Source organism: Primulina tabacum, chromosome 17 (assembly GCF_025594145.1).
Source record: "Primulina tabacum isolate GXHZ01 chromosome 17, ASM2559414v2, whole genome shotgun sequence".
NCBI classification, from domain to species: Eukaryota; Viridiplantae; Streptophyta; class Magnoliopsida; order Lamiales; family Gesneriaceae; genus Primulina; species Primulina tabacum.
Window position 1 is genome coordinate 27,089,183 of NC_134566.1, and position 21,560 is coordinate 27,110,742.

General features: G+C 33.7%; 1 protein-coding gene and 1 long non-coding RNA gene across 2 annotated transcripts; both read right to left on the reverse strand.

Moving 5' to 3' along the window:
* Positions 1-4,797: 4,797 nt before the first annotated feature.
* On the reverse strand, positions 4,798-6,811 carry LOC142532043 (uncharacterized). The gene is made up of 4 exons (XR_012816452.1): positions 6,674-6,811; positions 6,488-6,576; positions 6,307-6,329; positions 4,798-5,166 (listed from the first exon to the last, which is right to left on the reverse strand). It is a non-coding gene; the product is annotated as an uncharacterized LOC142532043 (long non-coding RNA).
* Positions 6,812-17,058: 10,247 nt separating this feature from the next.
* On the reverse strand, positions 17,059-20,828 carry LOC142531259 (putative serine/threonine-protein kinase PBL7). Its single transcript, XM_075637354.1, has 5 exons — positions 20,695-20,828; positions 19,957-20,147; positions 19,426-19,615; positions 17,928-18,319; positions 17,059-17,802 (listed from the first exon to the last, which is right to left on the reverse strand). Exons 1-5 carry the CDS (start codon positions 20,783-20,785, stop codon positions 17,413-17,415), a joined length of 1,254 nt encoding a protein of 417 aa, XP_075493469.1. The 5' UTR covers positions 20,786-20,828; the 3' UTR covers positions 17,059-17,412.
* Between the last annotated feature and the right edge of the window lie 732 nt (positions 20,829-21,560).

A 21,560-nucleotide genomic window follows, 5' to 3' on the forward strand; every position in this document is an offset into this window, starting at 1 on the left:
AACGCATGAGAAGTGCACCTAGGAGATTAGTAGATTTTGTATCAGAGTAATTGCATACCAATTGTGAGAAGTAGTGTACAAAGCATGAAATAAAGTTTAGAAGGCAAAACACGTTTATAGCTTGACTATTGTAAGTCAAAAAGAAAGGTACTTGTTTACATATAAAATGAAGGAAATAAAAGAAAAATGGTAGGTCCCTGAATTGAATTCTCCCATCTGTCGTTCTTAACTCCTATCTCTGGATTTCTCTTCTTAGATGCTAACTTGCAGATGGATCTGATTTCCGAAGCGTTGCTCTAACATGTACCTTCTATTTTATTCATTCTGATGTTCGTGGACCCTCACCCATATCAACTATTTCTGATATATTTTGGTTAATGACTTTTGTAGATGACTACACTTGAATTACATGGTTATACTTGTTGAATCACAAAGATGAAGTTTTTAATGTGTTTAAGCCCTTTCATGCTATGGTTAAAAATAAATTCTCCGTTAAATTCAAATTCTTAGGTATAATAATGGGCGAGAATATATAAAACCAATAATTTCAGGAATATTTTTGGATTAATGGAATTATTCACGAGACTTCATATGCCTATACCCCACAACAAAATAAGGTGGCTGAGTGAATGAATATGCATTTTCTAGAAATTTCACGTGCACTTTTAATTGGAGCCAATGTGCAAAGCATGCACTAGGATGATGCGGTTGTTACTGCTATATACCTACTTAACCATATGCCCTGAAGAGTGTTGGATTTCAAGACATCGTTATTGGTTTTGTCCAAAATGTTGATTTTCCTTCTGTGCTTTTTATTTGGCGTTGTGTTTTTAGATGTGTTGCATTTGTTTATATACAAAACACCAGCTTACAAAACTAGCCCTTGTGTTGTTAGATGTGTTTTTCTAGGATATGCTACAACAAATAATGTTATCAGTGTTATGATCCAAATAAAAACATTAATATATCACCATGGATGCCAAATTTTTATAATCTGAGAATTTTTACTTCGCGGGTATCAAATTCTCATATTCGAGGTGAGAATTAGGATGAAAAACATAAGTGGTGGGATTATTCAACCTTTGAGGGAATTCAAACAAGTATGGGGCAAACTGATGTTAAACAAAAAAATGAAATAATTCACGCAACTCTAGAAGACCATGATAATCCTTTTTCAAAGAATATTTAAGAGGCGTCTTACCTGTCACACCCCGGGACGGGGGTGGTTGACACTGGCGTTGCTCTCAAATTTACATTCGAAAACAACTAGCCTCATAAGTACAAAATTCAGAAACCAGTCTTTTATTCATAATACGAATTAATTCATTGTCTGATACAACTCAAGTCACTAATGTTTTACAGCGAAAATGTAAAACCAAATATAACAGTATCTTAACAGATGCAGCGGAATAAACATAAACTATAAATGATAAACAACGGTCTTATTCACCAGCCCCAGAATTGAATCTGCTCTTCTTCTTCTAACTTTTCTTCCTCACTTTTATCTGAGATGGGTTTGGTGGGTGAGTGATATGGTTGTCACTCAGTAAGCAGGGGCGAGAATAACTCCCAGTTTTCGAAATCGTTTTCAACAGAAAAAACAGTAATACAATAATATACAGAAAACTCGCATTTTCAGAACAGAAATAAGAATTCAGAAATCACAGGTTTCTGAACAGAAATAAGAATTAGTATGCACTGAGCACGTTAGTGAATTTCATGGCTAAACTGATATCAGTCCCCTATATGTTCTCTCCTCTAAGGGGTGAGGCCAGAATCAGAATCAGAATTCAGAAATGTTCAGAATATATATTCCTACCATTAGTTCACTAGGGAGTTTCAGTGCTTTAAAATCATATATAAAAAATTAAACATACAGAAACTGTGCTTTAAGAAAGAATTATCAAACTGATTTAAGATATTTATATAAGCCCACTTACCGTAATTTGCTTAAAGAATTTCGGTTGAAGTCTGAAAATCTGCTTGCCTCGCTACTGGATTTTACAGCTTCGAAAAATGCACTCTCTTAGCTCTAATTTCAAGTGATAACTCAAGATTTTGGTAACATCAATTTCAGATATTGAGGGTGCTATTTATAGGCCAAAAATTTGACTCTTAGCCTTCCAATTAATGACCATAATTTGCCATTAACAGCCTTTATTCCATATTAAATGCTACAGTTACAAGTCCTGAGTAGAACCAGTAGCTATTTGCTGGAATCTCGCTACTGAACTCTTCTGCTGCTGGATTCTGTCTGCTGGATTTTGTCTGCTGAAAAATACCATCTTCTGAATCTAAGTTGCTGCTGGAATTGTTAGCTTCTGCTGAAATTTGCTAGCTGCTGCTACTGCTGGAATTTCAAGTTCTCACATTACCATTCAGGAAGAATAGAGGAAAACCAGAGACTTGATATTCACCATATATGGAAGGATAAAAGATAAAAATATCCAATTGCTAATCATGTAATCACTCAAAGGTTGTCTAATTCTCTTAAAGCCTATGTACACAAGTGTCATCACACGATGTTCTTTTCGGGATTCAAGAAGCTTTAGAAAATTTAGAATGATCTAAACTAATTCATTAAGAAACGAGAGCTATACAAAAGAACAATGATTTGGATCTTGTATTACTACCCAAGGGAAAGAAAACAATCGGATGTAAGTGGGTGTTTTTCATTACATATAATGCATATGAGTCTATCAAAAGATACAAGGCAAGACTCGAAGCGAAGAGATAAACACAAACTTATGGTGTTGACTATCAAGAAACCTTCTCACCTATGGCAAAATTGAATATATAAGTATTGATATTGTTGGCAGCAAGCTTAGATTGACCATTGCACCAATTTGACGTGAAGAGTGCTTTCCTACATGAAGAGATTGATGAAGAAAGGTCTTGATATATAAATCAAATCTCTTATACCAAGGGTCTGCACTAAGTCTGTTGTATCCAAATCTCGTGATATAGGAATCAAATATCTTATACCAATACCTCAGCTCCTGTTTGAAATTGTACAAAGATTTGTTCAACCCTGCAAACCAAGTTCTTTTTGCCTATTTCTGCAAAACATTCTAGCTGGAGCATATAAATTTCTTCTTCAAGATCTACATGAAGAAATGTCATTTCCAAATCTAGCTGTTCTAGACGTAGTTCAAACACCGAACACAATGCCAACACTACTCTGATTGTTGTAAGCCGAACTACAGGAGAAAATATCTCATCGAAGTCAATGTCTTCTTTTTTAGCATACCCTTTTACCACCAATCTAGCACAATACCGCTTGCTTGATCGTATAGACCTATCTATTGCCAATGATTTTTCTCCCTCGTGGTAGTGTAACAAGATCTCAAGTTTTATTCTTGTCTAATGCCCCAATTCTTCCTGCATTGCTGCCATCCACATAGATAAATTTGAGCATTGAGTAGCCTCGTGGAAACTCGATGGATCATCATCCTCTGTTAATAGACAATATGCAATATTTTTGTTTCAGTGACATAATCTGAAAGCCAACCCAGTGGTCTTTTCTCTCGAGTTGACTGCCTTACTTCGGTAACCTCAGAGGCAAGATGTTCTTGTTCTTTGTGCTCTGGTACTACTTCACAAATTTTTTTATCTTCGTTTGTCTTATTTCCACCTAAATTATAGTAGTTTCTAAATTTAGTGTACTTTTGTCTCTCTTTACTTTATCTTCCTCAAAGATAACATATGTGTTGATGACAAGTTTGTGGACAGTAGGATCTCACAAGTGAAACCATTTTACTCCATTAGCATAACCCAAGAAGATGAGTTTTTGGATTTCAAATCCAACTCAATCTTTCTTGTTTACTGTACAGAACGTACACATGACTTTCAAATGTATGCAAATTAGAATAATCTGCCAGCTTCTCAGTACACATCTCATCAGAGTCTTTAGGTCAATCGCCACTGGACGAAAACAATTGATGATATAACAAGCAGTTTTGACTGCTTCTGTCAAAAATAACTTGGCTAGACCCGCAGTTCTCAACATGGCTCTTCTTCTGTCCCACAAGATTTTGTCCATCCGCTTCATTACTCCATTATGTTGAGATGTGTAAGCCGTCTTGAATTGTCTTTTGATGCTCTCATGTTGGGAAAATGTATCAAATTCTTCATTGGTATATTCTCATCCATTATCAATTCTCAAAACACTTGAGAAATCATCAATGAACGAGACAAAGTATCTCGTTACTCCTAGGAATACAATCGATGATTGCCAAACATCCTGTAGGACCGAGTGTTTACCGCTTTACCAAAAGCTATAGCTAGTGATAATGGTGCAACTCAAATATTTTAAACCGCACAGCAGCTCAAGCACCATAGTTCGATCACTCTATCAAGTAGGGACAATTATTGCACCCAATAATCTCGCTCTCAATAATTGCACTCCTTGCAATCAATGGGAATCAAGCCCATGACCTTAGCTCTAATACCAATTGTAGGATCGAGTTTTTACCGTTTTACCAAAAGCTATAGCTGCTAGTAATAGTGCAACTCAAATCTTTTAAACCGCACAACAGCTCAAGCACCACGATTCGGTCGCTCTACCAAGCAGTGACAATTATTGCACCCAACACATCCGATGAATAAGCTCCAATATTGTGAGGCCTAGTTATTATAATTAATGTTAATTATCAAATATTAATTATTAAATTTAAATATGCAGCAGAAAATGGTTTAAAATACTTAAAAATCAACCTCAGGGCCTGAAAAAATTTCAGCATGACTTCCTCGTAAATATAACATACTAAAAATTTAAAAATACATGCAAAGAGAAAATGACTCAAAGAAGACGCTGCGATATTCATAAACAATCACACCGAAGTTCTGGCCAGTAATGATTTAACAATTCACATGTAGTAGTTCAAATATAGCCGACACGGCTCACAACAATACAAAATAAACTCAAATCCACCATGAAAACTCCAAATAGCCATAGAAATATATGGAGCATATTTCTTGTCAAAAGACTCTGATATAAAACTGATCACTCCAAAATAATAAAAATGAACTAACTGGGAGACTTCAACTCTGACCATCGAGAAATCATATCTCAGTCACGAGCTCCACGACCAGAACCTCTGCCTGGTGCTACAAAATTACTCGGGTGACCTACTATGGTACCCATCAGCAGCCACTGTAGACCCTCTAGTATAAAATACTGAGATTAGGATTCTGGTGTGAAACCGTTCAACAATAGAAACAATAAACATAAGTCATGCATAAACATATATAAGAATGAAACATGCAATGAATGAACATGATTCAATAACAACATGAGAATAGGAGCCAATAAACGATACGATAACAACATAAGTAATGCTCGAGCAACAACACACATGGGAGCTACATCGTCATGCAGCTAAACCGCTCTGCCAACTATGTGAGGTTTGTTGTGTTGTGCCTAATAAACATTCACGGCTCGACATCCATACACCTAATAGGATAACAATACAAAGGAAGGCACGATAACGAACAATGTATCATGTCAATATTTCAAGTGCATATCACATAGAAAATTCATCAAGAAATAGACAATCATAATTTATGTCTCAGAGAGAACTTGAAAGTTACTCATTGATTCCGAAATAAGCACGTGTGCTAGTAATACAATATAACAGAAATAACGGTATCGAGAACGATAGGGCTCAACATGAATGACATAATATCATGCCACATACTAAATACCATAAAATATGTCAAATTAACAAGCATATAATCAACGAGGCATTTAACAAAATCATACAAACCACATAATCACATTAACACCCATAAAAACGATACATAAATATGTTTAAAACATAATTTGTACGTTACCGTCGTATGTTACCAAATTGTACATATCTATAACCTACGAACAATAGTAAAACTATCACTTTAATCTCCACGACCTAACAATGATAAAATAAGTCGAATAATTTCACAATACTCCAAAAAAGCTAAAAACTATCCAACTTATTTTTTAAAATTACTAAAGTTGAATTTATTTACTAAAAATCCATCTTATTGATTTAGTTATCATAACTTAATCTCAATATTCTTAATATATCTCAAATCGTATATTATTCCAAATAATATCAAAAATCACTTATTGAATTCAATATTCAACTAAAATAACAATTAATTCAATAATTTGATTATTTTTCCAACTATTCGAACGAACAGATTTATTAACTGATTATTGCTCAAAATAAATCATAACAACTTCAGTAATCAACTTGTTAACCATAATTCCAAAAATAATATCACAATTCAATCCGACTAAATTTATAACTCGTCGAATTATACCTTAAAGCTTTCCAACATCGAACCTACAATATAAATTTGATATATACGTCAATATAACACATTTCAATCTACAAAAACGAATTAAATCAGAGCTGCTAAAAACTCGAAAACCTGGAAACTTACAATACGAACAAGAACTGGAATTTCGAACCTGAACTTGTCAAGAACTGGAATTTCGAACCTGAACTTGTCAAGAACTGGAATTTCGAACTTGAACTAGCGGTCTCAAGGCGACGCCACCCACCAGAGCTCGTCGGAAATACATTAAATCTAGGTTGAAGATGGATGGAAAACAAGAAGAAAACATGGCTAACAAATCCTCACCAAAATTCCATCAATCGACCAAGTAAATGATACAAACACTCACCAAAATCGGAAAAGAACTCGCACAAGAACAGCTCACGAACGGAACTCTCGCTTGTCTTCAATCCGATTTGATCTCCTTATCTTTTGGTTGTTGTGGGCTGTTACATCTTTAGCTGCATCTCACGGTGGTCGGCTTCAGAAATTCGGGCGGCATGACTAGCTAGAGCAAAGCAGGGAGGCCGAGGGGTTGCGGGGAAAGGTGACGGGTTTACGGGAATGACTTGTCTTTCTTTTTCCTTTCTATAATAGGTAAGTTTTGTGAATGTATAAATTTGAATTTAATATTAGTTGATTACTAAAAATAGTAATTCATTATCATTTGTCTTGGTTATTCATTTATTTAATATTCGTGTGTTATTTAAACTCTATATATATTTTATATCTTTTAAATGTTCAATATTTTAAAATACATATTTTTAACACACACCTTGAATTTATTTGACATAATACATTATTTTAATTTAATAATTCAATAATTATTCTAATTGTGTCAAATTACCGAATAATTAATTAACATGGCCTTACAAATATGCTTTTGCCAAGTGCCAAACTTGAATCTGTGTTATTTACTGGTAACACAATGCTCACAGAAAGGTAGAGACACTTTTGTAAGCCCCGAAAGCAGCTTCCGTTCTGAAAAAATTTTCAACCCTTGTTTTGACATATGCCCGAGCTTTCTATGTCATAACACTGTTAATTCTTTTCCTAAACCAATCGATGCAACAACTAGTTTTGCCTTCCTTTTGTTTTTCTCCAAAAAGTACATATAGATTTACATTAACTTTTTCCACCTTCATAACCACAAACGTGCCCTTAACAATTTTCATGATCTCATTATCAATACTGATTTCGCACCCGATATCATCCAATTGCCTATTCTTGATACTGGTTTTACAGCAGTCTCCTCACATGTACCTCATGTATGGTGAGAATGATGCTATCAAACATTTTTATTTTGATAGTACCGACCCTAACGATTTTAAGACACGATCATTTCTCATGAAAACAGATCCTCATGAGTACTGATTTATACTGATCGAACCATTCTCTCTGAGATGCCATGTGCCTCGTCGTTTCTGAATCCATAATTCACGTGTCACAAAATCTTCCTCTTATCATCGGTGAAGCTTCTTTATGCTTCAAAGTTACCAACCTATCTTCCTTACTCTTGCGTCGGCTTTCTTTTACAAGAATCATAGGTTAAGACATCGTCGAATTTTCAAGATCCCATAAAGATATTGTTGGTTAAGTTGATCATATGAATCTAATAGACTTTGAAGTAGAAGCTCCGCACTTTCGTTTCCTCTTTTTTTTATACCCCATAGATGTTACTTGGTCAAATAGAATATTTAGTGTGTTGATATGATCGGTCATCAATGAGGAATTCTGCCATTCGAAGAGTATAAAATCTTCTCTTTAGAAAATTCTTGTTGTCCAGTGAGTTGATCTCGTACATTCTTGTCAGAATATCCCAAATATCTTTTGTTGTTTTTATTTCTGAGATACTTGTCAATACTTCATCTGCTATAACCAAATGTAAATTGAAAACAGTATTATCATTAATCTATTTTCATTTTCCATTGTTCGTCATTTCCCTCATTCTATCTCCAATAGCTAGCAAACAATTCTATTTTCTTAAAATTGCTTGTATATTTATTTTCTACAACATAAAATTGCTCTCATTGAACTTTACTAACTCATACATGCCTGACATTATGTTTAAAACAAAAATAGTTGTTTGGACAAAATAATCCTGCTTTTATAAAAAAAATATCAAAAAAATCTTTTCTAATGTGAAAGATCAGTCTAGGCAGCAACCAGAGAGCATACTCATAATTTTAAGAAATTTTAAATCAAAACTCTGATAACAATTGTTAGTCTCAAGTGCGGCATCTTGAGATATAATTATGAAAATAAAGAATAAAATTGGACACCGATATTTTACATGAAAAACCCTAAAAATTATTATAGTAAAAATCACGAGCAAGATGATAAGAATTCTACTATGATATTTTATGGTGTACAATCACTCACTTTGTTTTTAAAAGAACACACACTCTTTTAATACAAAAGAACAAAACATCTCACAAATATTATAGAACAACATATTCAAATAAGAATATATTTAGATAAGAGAATAACTCAAGAATGAGATGATTTTGAATGTGGGGATGAAGTTCTATTTATGGAGCTACTCGTCCATGTGAAAACGCATATAAAAATACGTCTTCTGTCTGAACATTTCTTTTGTCAAATTATCCGTATTTCATCCGAAACTTCAGCACGCACAATTAATATGCCATTATTTGTCTACCTCTATTATTGCTCACCTAACTCCACTTAGATTCTGTTGGTAAACATACAATGTTAATGGTTTTTATATAGTAGACCTAGCATGTCAATCGCACTTGGGCCCAAATTATATTGTTCAATAGTTCGCGAGTTTTGTTATTTTATTAATATAAATATATAATTAGTAAATAGATTTCGAACATTTTGAATATTTATTTTTGAGCAATAGTTCGAATAGCTCGTAAACATATTTGAATCTTTCGAGCGAAACTTGAAATCAAGTCTTTGTTTGATCAGACTCGAAAAAAAAATTTAATTTTGCATACTTTGAATCTAGGTCAAGGAATATATATATATTTCGATATGAATTCTAAAATTTTTATTTTATTCGAATTGATTTAGTTTGTTTACGCCAATATAATTTTTTTTTGCGAGGCCAGTGGGATTCGATGGGAGGTCTCACTGCAGCTATCTGATCGACGTGGTTGCGTCCCATTGCATGTCTTTTTTTCCCTTCTCATCTTAATCCTCCTAGGACCTATATGATACGTATTGCCATATAAATTCTCTTCCTTGTCGGTGCATAAATAATCGATTTTTTATTTTTATTATAAAAAATAAATTATATTTTTTTTTATCTTTTTATGATACAATATAAGATTTTTGTTGGTATTTATAATTATTTTTTTGGTGAAAAATACCATGTTAATGTTTTTATATAGTAGAGCTAGCATGACAATCGTGCTTGGAACAAAAGTATCGCTCTCGTGGGCTTACATATATTACAAGAGTCTCATGCCTTATATATATAGTATGGATATAAAAATAGAGAAATGTTACAATATTTTCATTTTATGTAATGATAATTACATAAAATATTTATAATGAATGAATTATTCCATACAATAAATGATAACTATGATTGGTGTTGGGTTTGGCCCAATTTCCTCCGGCCCATTACCATAGCCCTTCCCCTTTTAACCCTTATTTGTGTCTGGGCTATAGGATTTAAATAAGCCTCTCTTCTTTTCTTTTTGCATAGGCCGCCTTAGAACGTTTCCTCCTCTACATATTGTTGAAGCTGCCTACTTGAGAGAAGAGAGAGCTTGAGACTTGAGAGAAAATAAAGGTTGCTTCATGTGCGTCTTCCTTCGGTGTCTGAGTGTCTTCAGTGTTCTCTTTGCTTTGTGCTATTATGTGTGTTTCTCTCTCGTTTGTTCACGTTACAGAAAGGGGCCAAATCTGTGTGGGTGCCAAACCTGCTAGTCGTCTTGGAAGTGAGATATCAAGAGCGTGAGTTGAGGGCACTAATCAGTTTTTCATTGGGAAACCTTTGTGGTCTTTTCCTTGGTTTACTGTGTATTTGGAGAGGCCAAAATCAGTTTGTCTGAGCCTCGTTTTATCCTAACATATCATATTTTATTGTATCTTGTTGTGGTGAAAGTTGCAGGTTGGCCAGCCAGCTATAGAAGGTACGGCATCACCGATGGATTCATAACAGTGGTATCGGAGCCATTGGTTGATGCCCGCCGTGTCGTCGCCGTCGGTTTGTCGGAATCTGAAACTCTTACTTAGGGTTTCGCTCTGGTATATTGGCTGGAACCTCTTTTACTGCTTTAGTAGCGTAACTGCTTGCCGCGAATTTATGTGCTAGGATTTGCTGCTGGTAGAACTCTAGGTTTTATATGCTTGTTGTTTATTGTTGTGTTTTCATTTCTGTGGCTAAAAGTTGCTTCCGCTGTGTTTGTTTTGATCTTGTGCGATTTAAATTTTTTCTGCGTGAAAATTTGTTTTTTTTTTTGTTAATTGTTGTGTTTTTTGAAAATGACTATGACTGATATAATCTCGAACCTTTTAATGGGAAAACAGATTTTTCAATATGGCTGCAGAAAATGAAAGGTATTTTGGTACAACAAAGATTTTTCAAAGCGATAGACTTGTCATATCCTGCTGCTGAAACTCCTGAAAAAAGAGCTTAAATGGATGATTTTGCTTATTCGTCTATAATTCTGAACTTGTCTGACTCTTTGTTAAGAAAAGTTGGTAAACTAAAATGGCTAAGGAACTTTGGGAAAAATTAGAAGAACTTTACACTGAAACTTCGTTGCCAAGTAAATTGTTTTTGCTTGAGAAATTTTTCCGGTTCAAATTTGATTTAAACAAGGATATTGATGAAAATCTTGATGTGTTTACCAAATAGTTCAAGATATTAAGCAAAAAGAAGATAAGAATATTGATGACTACACCCCTATTATTTTTTTAAATGTCATACCTGATTCTTCTAGCGATGTTAAATCTACTATTAAGTATGATAGAGATCAGATAAGTTTAGAAACTGTCGTTAATGGCCTGAAAAGGCAAGGAGATAGATTTAAAAACCAATAAGGGTGGTAATAATTCTGGTGAGGTTATGTTTGTTAGAGGAATGTCTGAAAACAAATTTCAGAATCAAAAACCTTCAAACAACCACAACCAATATCCTGTTAAAAATAAAGGTAAAAGTAAGGCAAGGTCCAAGTCGAGACCCAAGAATAGAAAATGCTATAATTGTGGTGAAACTGGTCATTATATTAGAGAGTGTTCTATGCCCAAGCAAAACCAAAACCAAGCTTTCAAAAATCAGCATAATGACCTAGCTAATATGGCTTCTGGTAGTGAAAACATGGGTGATGTTTTTATTGTGACTGAGGTATGCGATGAGTCTGTGATGAATTCTGTGCATTCAAGTTCTTTTTGTGAGAATGAATGGCTAGTTGATTATGCGTGCACTTTCCACATGTCCCTATTTAAAAATATGTTTTCTAATAATAAAGAAGTGAAGCATGGGTCTGTTTCTATTTCAAATGAAAAATTGTGTCAAGTTGCTGGTCTTGGTGATGTATCGCTGAAATTTGATTCTGGTTATGTGTTAACCTTGAAAAATGTGAGGCATGTTCTCGATTTATGTCATAATTTTATTTCAGGTACTGCATTAAGATGATGGTTTACAAGGTAGATGGGAAAATGGGGTTATGAAAATTATGAAAAGGTCTTTAGTGGTTTTCAAAGCTGCCAAAAAGAGAAACTTGTATGTTTGGCATGCTGAATATGAAACTTGTGTGCAAAATTCTGTGAATGTTGTCTTAAGTGATAAAACTGATTTGTGGTACAAAAGATTAGGTCACATGAGCTCTAAAGGTCTTGATATTTTGCACAAAGATGGTTATTTTGGTGGTGATAAATTGTCTTGTATGTCATTTTGTGATTCTTATGTTCTTGGCAAACAGTCCAGAGTTAAGTTTCCAAATTCCCCTATTCCCAAACACTCTGTCACTTCTGAAATAATTGAGCATTTGCATGCTGATGTGTGGGGTCCTACAAGTGTGCCAACGCATGGTGAAAATCAGTATTTTCTATCTGTTATTGATGATTTTTCAAGAAAAAGTTTGGGTGTTTTTAATTGAAAAACAAATCTGATGTGTTTGAGAAGTTTAAAACTGGAAAAACTTGATTGAAAATCAAACATGTAAGAAAATTAAGATTTTAAGAAGTGATAATGGTCTTGAATTTTGTAATCGATTGTTTGACAATTTATGTGTTGAATCTGGTATTCAAAGACATAGGACAGTCCATTATACGCCTCAGAAAAATGGTGTCGCTGAACGTATGAATAGAACTTTACTTGAAAGGGTAAGGTGCATGCTTGCAAGTTCTGGTCTTTCAAAAAAGTTCTGGGGTGAAGCGTTTGTACTGCTGCTTATTTGATAAATAGGTCTCTTTCTGTGCCTTTGAATGGTAAGTGTCCAGAATCTTTGTGGTCTGGTACCCAATTAATTTTTCAAACTTGAAAGTTTTTGGTTGTTCTGCTTTTGTGCATAAGAAAAATGACAAACTTGAACCTAGGTTTGTGAAATATGTTTTTATTAGCTATCCTGATGGGGTTAAGGGTTATAGATTGTAGTTAAGGGACAAACTTTGTTTTAAAGTGTTAATCAGTAGGGATGTTGTTTTCAATGAGTTTGAATTTCCCTGTTTATCTGTTCTTTTACCTATTCCTTAACCTGCCACTATTCAAACAAGGTGGAGCATTTACTTGGATCCAAGTCATGATTCTGAAATTGTACAGAATGTTCCTGATGTGAACGATTTACCTGAAAATATGTCTGAAACTTTTTTGATTATCAAGTTGATGCTGATGTGCATGAAGAAATTGATGAAAATATGCATGAAACTGATCTTAGTGATTTGAATGATTATCAATTGGCTAGGGATATATCTAAAAGAAATATTAGGCAGCCACAACGTTTTGATGATTTTCATATGACTTCTCATGCATTTAGTGTGTTTGAATCAATTGATAATGTTGAACCTAAGTCATATGAAGAAGCTTTAAAATTTGAAAACTCTGTGCAATGGTTAAATGCGATGAATGATGAAATTAATTAGTTTCATGTTAACAACACTTGGATTCTTGTACCTAAACTTGAAAATTGTTCTGTTGTGGACTGTAAGTGGTTATTTAAAGTCAAGAATGAATGTGAATCTGTCAGATTTAAAGCTAGGTTAGTAGCTAAGGGATTTTCTCAAAAAGAAGGGATAGACTATACTGAAATATTTGCTCATGTTGTAAAGTTTACTACTGTGAGAATTATGCTTGCCCTTGTTGCTCAGTTTGATCTGGAGTTGAAACAATTAGATGTTAAAACTGCTTTTTTACATGGTGAACTTGATGAAAAAAATTTAGGAGGCAACCTGATGGTTTTGTTGATTCTAAGTATCCTGGTCATGTTTGTTTGCTAAAGAAATCTTTGTATGGATTGAAGCAATCTCCTAGACAATAGAACAAAAATTTTGATGAATGCATGCTCTCTATGGATTTTACTAGAAGTAATTATTATCATTGCTTGTATTTGAAACACAATGCTAAATTTCATGTTTTCTTACTCATCTATGTGGATGATATGCTATTGATTAGTTTGTGTGTGAAAACTATTGATCATGTCAAAAATTGTTTGAGTGATAAATTTGATATGAAATTCCTAGGAGATGCCAAACGTATTCTTGGCATGAACATTTATAGGGATAGAAAACGTTCTGTCATTTTGTTGAATCAGGATACTCATGTTATGAAAGTTTTGAGTAAATTTTTCATGTCGAATGTAAAACCAGTCAATGTACCTTTAGTTGGTCATTTTGTTCTAAGTAAAAAGCAATCCCCTAAAACTGATTTTGATGTTAAGAATATGAAAAATGTGCCATATTCAAATGCTTTAGGTTCTGTCATGTATTAATGGTTAGCACGAGGCCTTATATTGCTTATTATGTGAGTTGTTTGAGTCGGTATATTTTTAATCCTGGTGTTTACCATTGGCAAGCTGTCAAATAGTTTTTGAGATATCTGAATGGTTCTGTAAAGCATGGTTTAAAATTTTCAAAATCTGATGTTGTTGTTAAATTGGATATGTGGATTCTAACTATGCAAATGATAGGGACAATAGAAAATCATTAACTTATTATGTGTTTACATTGTGTATTGCTTGTATTAGCTGGAAATCTCAATTACAACACATTGTTGCTCTTTCAACCACTGAATCCTAGTATGTTGCTGTCACTGAAGCTTTAAAAGAAGCTATTTGGTTAAAAGGTCTTATTTCTGAAATTGGTTTTCTTGAAGGTGAAGTTGTAGTATTTTCTGATAGCCAGTCTGGTATACAATTGTGTAAGAATCATGTTTCTCATTATAGAACTAAACATATTGATGTTAGATTCTACTACATTCGTGATGTGGTTGCAAAAGGCATAGTCTGTCTTGAAAAAATCCCCTCTCAATTTAATTCCTGCTGATATGGGAACTAAGTGTTTACCAGCTGAAAAATTTATGTCTTGTCTAAAAATTTTAAACTTTGATACTTCTGATTGATGTGTTATGTTCCTGTTCTGTAGTGTAGCTTACTTAGTGTTTGCTACATATTGGTACTTGTATTAACTTTGTGTTTTCTGCAAGTGGGGCAATGATGATGGCTGTAGGTGACTCTCCTGACCAGTTGAACTGGTGTTGGGTCAAAAGTTGGAGAAATGTTGGGTTTGGCCCAATTTTCCTCCGGCCCATTACCATAGCACTTCCCCTTTTAACCCTTATTTGCGTCTGGGCTATAGGGTTTAAATAAGCCTCTTTTCTTTTCTTTTTGCGTAGGCCGCCTTAGAACGTTCCCTCCTCTATAGATTGCTGGAGCTGTCGACTTGAGAGAAGAGAGAGCTTGAGACTTGAGAGAAGAGAGAGCTTGAGACTTGAGAGAAAATAAAGGTTGCTCGTGTGCGTCTTCCTTCGGTGACTGAGTGTCTTCGGTGTTCTCTTTGCTTTGTGATATTATGTGTGTTTCTCTCTCGTTTGTTCACGTTACAGAAATGGGCCGAATCTGTGTGGGTGCCCAACATGTTGGCCATATTGGAAGTGAGATAGCAAGAGCGTGAGTTGAGGGCACTAATCAGTTTTTCGTCGGGAAACATTTGTGGTCTTCGCTTTGGTTTACTGTGTATTTTGATAGGCCAAAAGCAGATCGTCTGAGCCACGTTTTATCATAACATATCATATTGTATTGTTTCTTGTTGTGGTGAAAGTTGCAGGCTGGCCAGCCAGCTATAGAAGGTACGGCATCACCGATGGATTAATAACAATTGGTTTAGTGCTTTCGAGATTTGTATTTGAAACTGCACATGCCCGAATTTATGCATTATATATGTAAACAAAAATTGATATTGTAAAAAATCAAAGGAAAAATTCCAAAGCTTATCATGTGAGTTAATTAGTTCAAATAAACTTTTGGTCAGATGACTTATTAAAATTTGATTTCATTTATAAATCAATCTTTTCTTGTATTTTTTTGTCAGGGTAGTGAAATTACGTCAGACATATCAACGATTTTTTATGTTATATCAAGAATGCCTGAAGTCATATTAATACTTGGAAAAGAAAAAAAGATTAAAAGTGCAAAAAACATCTATTTGTTATCAAAAGACCAAATATCAACCCATTAGAGAACTTGAAATCTATCTAAACCAAATATACATGAGTATTATTGAAATTTTCCCAGTAAAAAAATTGACTGAGATGGCAGTTACTTGGGACCCAAATCACCTACAGTGGTACCACCACTGTAGGTGATGCCGTGCCTATTTTTTATTATTTTTTCAATTTTTTTCTTTTTTCTACTTTTCTTCCTCCATTTTTTTTTCTTTTGTTTTCCCTCCATTTTTTTCTTCTTTCACAAATATTAGCCAACAATTTTATATGAAATAATATAAACATTTTAATTATTTTATGTTAAATTAATAATTTTGCCATTAAAAATTACTATATTAAATTTTTACATGTGAAAAATCGTATCATTTTTTTCGAATTTGATGAGTATTATTAATTTTATTTTTCAATGAACAAAATTTTTAACAATATAAAACTATTAACATGTTAATGCTTAAATTAAAATTTAGAACATTTCCATCATGCAATATCAAAAATTAAAATTCATCACCACATTTCCATCAAAAATAAATAATTCATATGTTTTGAGACTTCATTTCAACTAACAATGTTAATCGGCTATTATTTAAATAAAAAACTACTCAAGAGCATTATTGGATATATCTCCATTGAAATCCATGGCTTCAAGAGAATGGTGAGGATGATCAAATTGTGCCTACATTAAATAAGAATAAATATTATAAAATCAATTTTACTATATAAGAATTAATATTTTTTTGGCTTAAGATTTTTACCCACTAAAAAATTTCTAGATATCATTAAAGTTCATACCATCAATAATTCAGTGAAATGGAATTGACACAATAAGAGTTTCATATCAATAGCACCGTAAAAATACAAACCAACAAAATCAATTAAAAAATTCGATAGCCAAACAATTAGAAAAAAAATTAGACATTTAAAGAAACAAGAAAATCGAACCTTGTATGTTATAGTATTTCCTGTAAAATTAAAAAATAATAATAAAATTGAGTGAGAGAGAAAAAATGAGAAAAAAAAAAAGAAAATAGACAAAAGAAGACGAAATGAAATAGCCGAGAAGAAAACAAAACTGTGTGAATAATGTCTGTGGAAGAGGGAAAAATGAGGAAAATACAGGGGAAAACAAAAGAAAAAAAGAGAGGGAAAGAAAGTAGAAACAAGAATACAGTGCTGGTGCCACTGTAGGTGATCCGGGTAGCAGTTACTTGGGATGGGTCGATATTTGCTTAGACAGCCAAATTTGTTCTATCCTGGGAAAGTGAGTAAGAAAGAATAAGACAAAGTGCTGCCATGCTGCTAGTCTTACTTCTACAAATTCCTTCACAAATTATGCTTCAACACTTATTTTTGTTCTTACTTTTATGATGGAAACAGATTTTGACTCCATTCTGTTGTTAATATGTACGAAAATCAAGACTATAATAGCTGTCAGACGAGGTGCAACTTGATCATCGGTTCGAATAATCCGGCCTAATATGTTCGCCTTTTTTCTCCCTACAAGTCTCAGCCCACATCTTAGCCTCTGCAACGGCAAGCTCTCGATCCTGATTTTCGATGTTCAACTGTTTGGACGTTTCCTGTTCCTTAAACTCACTTCTTTGTCCACCTCCTTCGTCCGTTTTATGATCTTTATTCGAATCATAATCCAAAGATTGGGATGTCAAGTAATTCATGGCATGCGCTATGTCTCTCATGTTAGGCCGAGATTGTGCATCTTCTTGGAGACACATTAGAGCCACTTCTATGGCCTTGCTTAAGATATTCTCTGAAAATCGGCCTTTTAGTAGTGGATCTGCAAGATTCACGAACTTCTTGCGCTCCTTCAACATAGGTCGTGCCTATAAAGATAATTATCCGCGATCACAAACATGTGTATAGCAAGAATAATGCATGACTCAAACTCTCCCCACCAACTCCCCTTCCACCGATATATAAATACTAATAGTTATTTGGAAATATTTACCCAGTCTACAAGCATGTGCATTGTGCTTCCTTGAGTCACCTCCACCGCTCTACGTCCGGTGATCAACTCCAACAGAAAAACACCAAAATTGTATACATCCGACTTCACTGTAAGTTTTCCAGTTTGAGCATATTCGGGCGCGCAGTATCCTCGAGTACCCATTACCCTGGTGGAGACATGTGACTTGTCATCATCTGGACCAAACTTGGCGAGACCGAAATCTGATAGTTTCGGGCGGAACTCTTCACTTAATAATATGTTAGATGCTTTCAGGTCCCTGTAGATTACTTGAGGCTTAGCTTGGTTATGCAAGAAATCCAATCCTTTGGCTGCACCAGCTGCTATTTGCATCCTTGATTTCCAATCTAATGGCTGCATATCAGGTGCAAGATCTGCGATGATATTTTTTTATTTATATATGAATGATCTAAGGATTTATCTTGAATTCATGATACAAAAATGAACAATTTATATTCATGCAGGCAACTGGGGGACATAAAGGAATGTAGAAGTTATATATATCTTGGATATATATACGATTAGTGAATGGGTAATGGAAATTACGTAGGCTAGACTTTAAATTTTACTTGTTTCTTTAATCCATCTGTCACATTATGTTTCATTAGAACTTTACAAGTTTTACTTCATTAACTTGCAGTTTTTCAATTTGAGTATTTTTCCACAGGAGTGCTGATGTGACACCGAAAAACAATGATGTGGCCCCGGACATTGTTAATTTGACTGATGTTATGTAAGCATTCTGATGAAAAATGATTAAAATTGAAAAAAAAAATGTAATCTAGTAGATTGAAACTGACCAATAACATGATAAAAAATGAAAATATGTAAGTTATATTATAATACAAAAAATGTTGTTTTTCCTGACCAAAATCATCATGTAAGTTAGCTTGTATATGATCCAATCATCGAGTCAAAACTAGGTATTAATACAATAAATATTTTGTTCCACAATTGTCTTTTTTCACCAAACTACAGAATGACACTAGATATTATTAACATAAGGTTGTATATTGCTGACATGACATGCATATATTCCAGCAAAACAGGAACACAAATAAGAAAAATTAACTTATTATTTGAAGACCAAATTTTGATTACCTAAAAAGACCAAACCCAAACTTAGGCTAATTACTTACGGTGCAATATTGGTCATTTCCCTGTACAGATGTGGTTGTCACAAATTCATATAAACCTGTTTTCTGCTTTTACAAACTTTTTCTGTTCTAGAATAATTCAATGTCAACCTATCATCACCACATATCTTTTCACGTACTAAGTTACTCCATGAATTTTTCTTTGCTTACCAACTCTTCTAGATATTATTGTTCTATTCTATTATTTCATGTTTGATGCTAGTATTGTCTAGAACATTATTCAAGAAATGGGCATCACAGTTTATCAGAAAATCGAAGATCATGATAACATGCATAATTATTTTACGCGATCACACGAGAGTAATAATTAATCAAGTCCAAACCATGGAGGTGACATTCCAAAGATCCCAAAGGCATGAATTCATACACAAGAAGGCGCTGCTCCCCTTCGGCACAATATCCAATCAAACTCACGAGGTTAGGGTGCTGCAGATTAGAAAGCATGAGAACTTCCACCAGAAACTCCTTGTCACCTTGCAAACCAGAATGATTTAACTGTTTAACAGCAACAACCTGCAAGTAAATTGAACACCCGCAAAATTGACTTGAGTTAATACAAGAAAAACTACGTCTTTGTTCATGTAACTTGTACAGTTTTCGTTTTTATAAGTCATGTTATCTATCAAACAATGCACGGTCTTAGCCAACTAATTTACATTTTTTTCAGTTTTAATAATACATAACATCAATATTCGGTGTTATGTCATTATTTTCCGGTACCATATCAGTATTATGATGAAAAAACATAAAACTGAAAAAAACAATGCAAACTTGTGGACTAAGAACGTGAATTGACTAATAACAGAGCTGAAATTGTAAAACGTGTTAATTTTCATATAACTTGTGTGTAATACCTGGCCAGTGGTTTCTATTTTGCCCTTGTATACTGGGCCAAAACCACCTTCCCCGAGAAGGGATTCTTGCCTAAAGTTGTTGGTTGCAGTAGCCAGCTCGCGGTAGCTAAATATGATCAAGCCATTACTTTTACCATGATCATTTGAGTCTGCAGTATCATGCCTTTGCTCTATTTTCATATTCATACTCCCTGATATATATATATATATATAGTTCAGCTCGAGATTTAGCGTCGATCGTCATAATATATGTGTATATATAATGTAACATGTAGATATCCGAATTCAGATCTTTATACAAACAAAAATTGCATGGCGTAGGAAGAAGTAGACAAGAAATTTGATTTACACGTGAAAAAGGAAACATCGATAATATTGATTATACATACATGAATCGAAAGCAGATATAGATCTACTAATTGATGCAAAATAGAAATCATTTTAATTAATTTGGAGACACCCTATCTGAAAACATCAATGCACATGCAAGAATCTATTATATTTATTTGGATTCGTGATCATCTGAATCTGTTATATTTATTTGGATTCTCTTAATTCCCACAAATTTGATTCATTTTTCATCCTAAATTTTTCTATGGATCAATATAATAGATTTCAGATTCAGTCATTTGAAATTTATTCATCGGATCGAAACAAAATCCGTGCAAACGCAAACACAGAGATGTGAAGAATAACAAGAGGACGAATTTAGAAGGCAAAGGAAACAATGAAACTGACCTATTGACTTGTCATCAAGATGTGGCTCGCTTTTCAACTTGATCTCCTTGTTTCTTCCAAAACATGAACAATGGCCTGGCCATTTCAACATGGAAACAGATTTGTTTTTTTCCTTCTTTTTTAAAATACTTTTACCTAGCTGCACATAATTAGCAACCAAAAGTTGAGTAGACAAGCTGTTTTTAGAGGTTAGTTATATTTTCTGTTTGCAAGCTAAGTATGTGCATGGAAAAATTATATTTATAGTCATGTAATTTGTATGTTTTTCATTTTTAGTATTATTATTGATCAATCTACTATTTTAGTCCACTAATTTAAAAGTCATCATTTTCGATGATACATATTTTGTCAAATATGTTGCACAATATATCGAATGATAAAGTACAGTAAACTTTCGTAAAAACCAGTAAACTAAATGATGAAGAAAACACAGTAGAGCAAAGCTTAAAGTAAACCAAACCGAGGCCTGTATGAAGTACAGTTTTCTTAAAACAGATTTGTCACCTCCTGTATGTGCTTAGAGGATCGTCTTGGACGTCTGTTTCCCATTATACAACGGAACAACCAGCAGTGAACTAGCACGAGGCACTAGTACGGCGAACTGAAAACGTACATTCACTTTATCAGCGAAATTTAACGGAGGCCAAATAGAAAGCTAACAATATGAAATAAAAGAGAATGCTTGAAAGTAATCTTGAGTGTTTTTAAAATTTTTATTTACATGAAATGAAGAAATGAACACACTATTTATAAGCCCCAAAATGCACACCAAGAGTCATGCAAGATTAATTGACTCAATTAATCTTCCCATTAACTCAAAAATATAAAGAGACAAAAATCTTCAATCAACTCAAGAATGTAGAAAG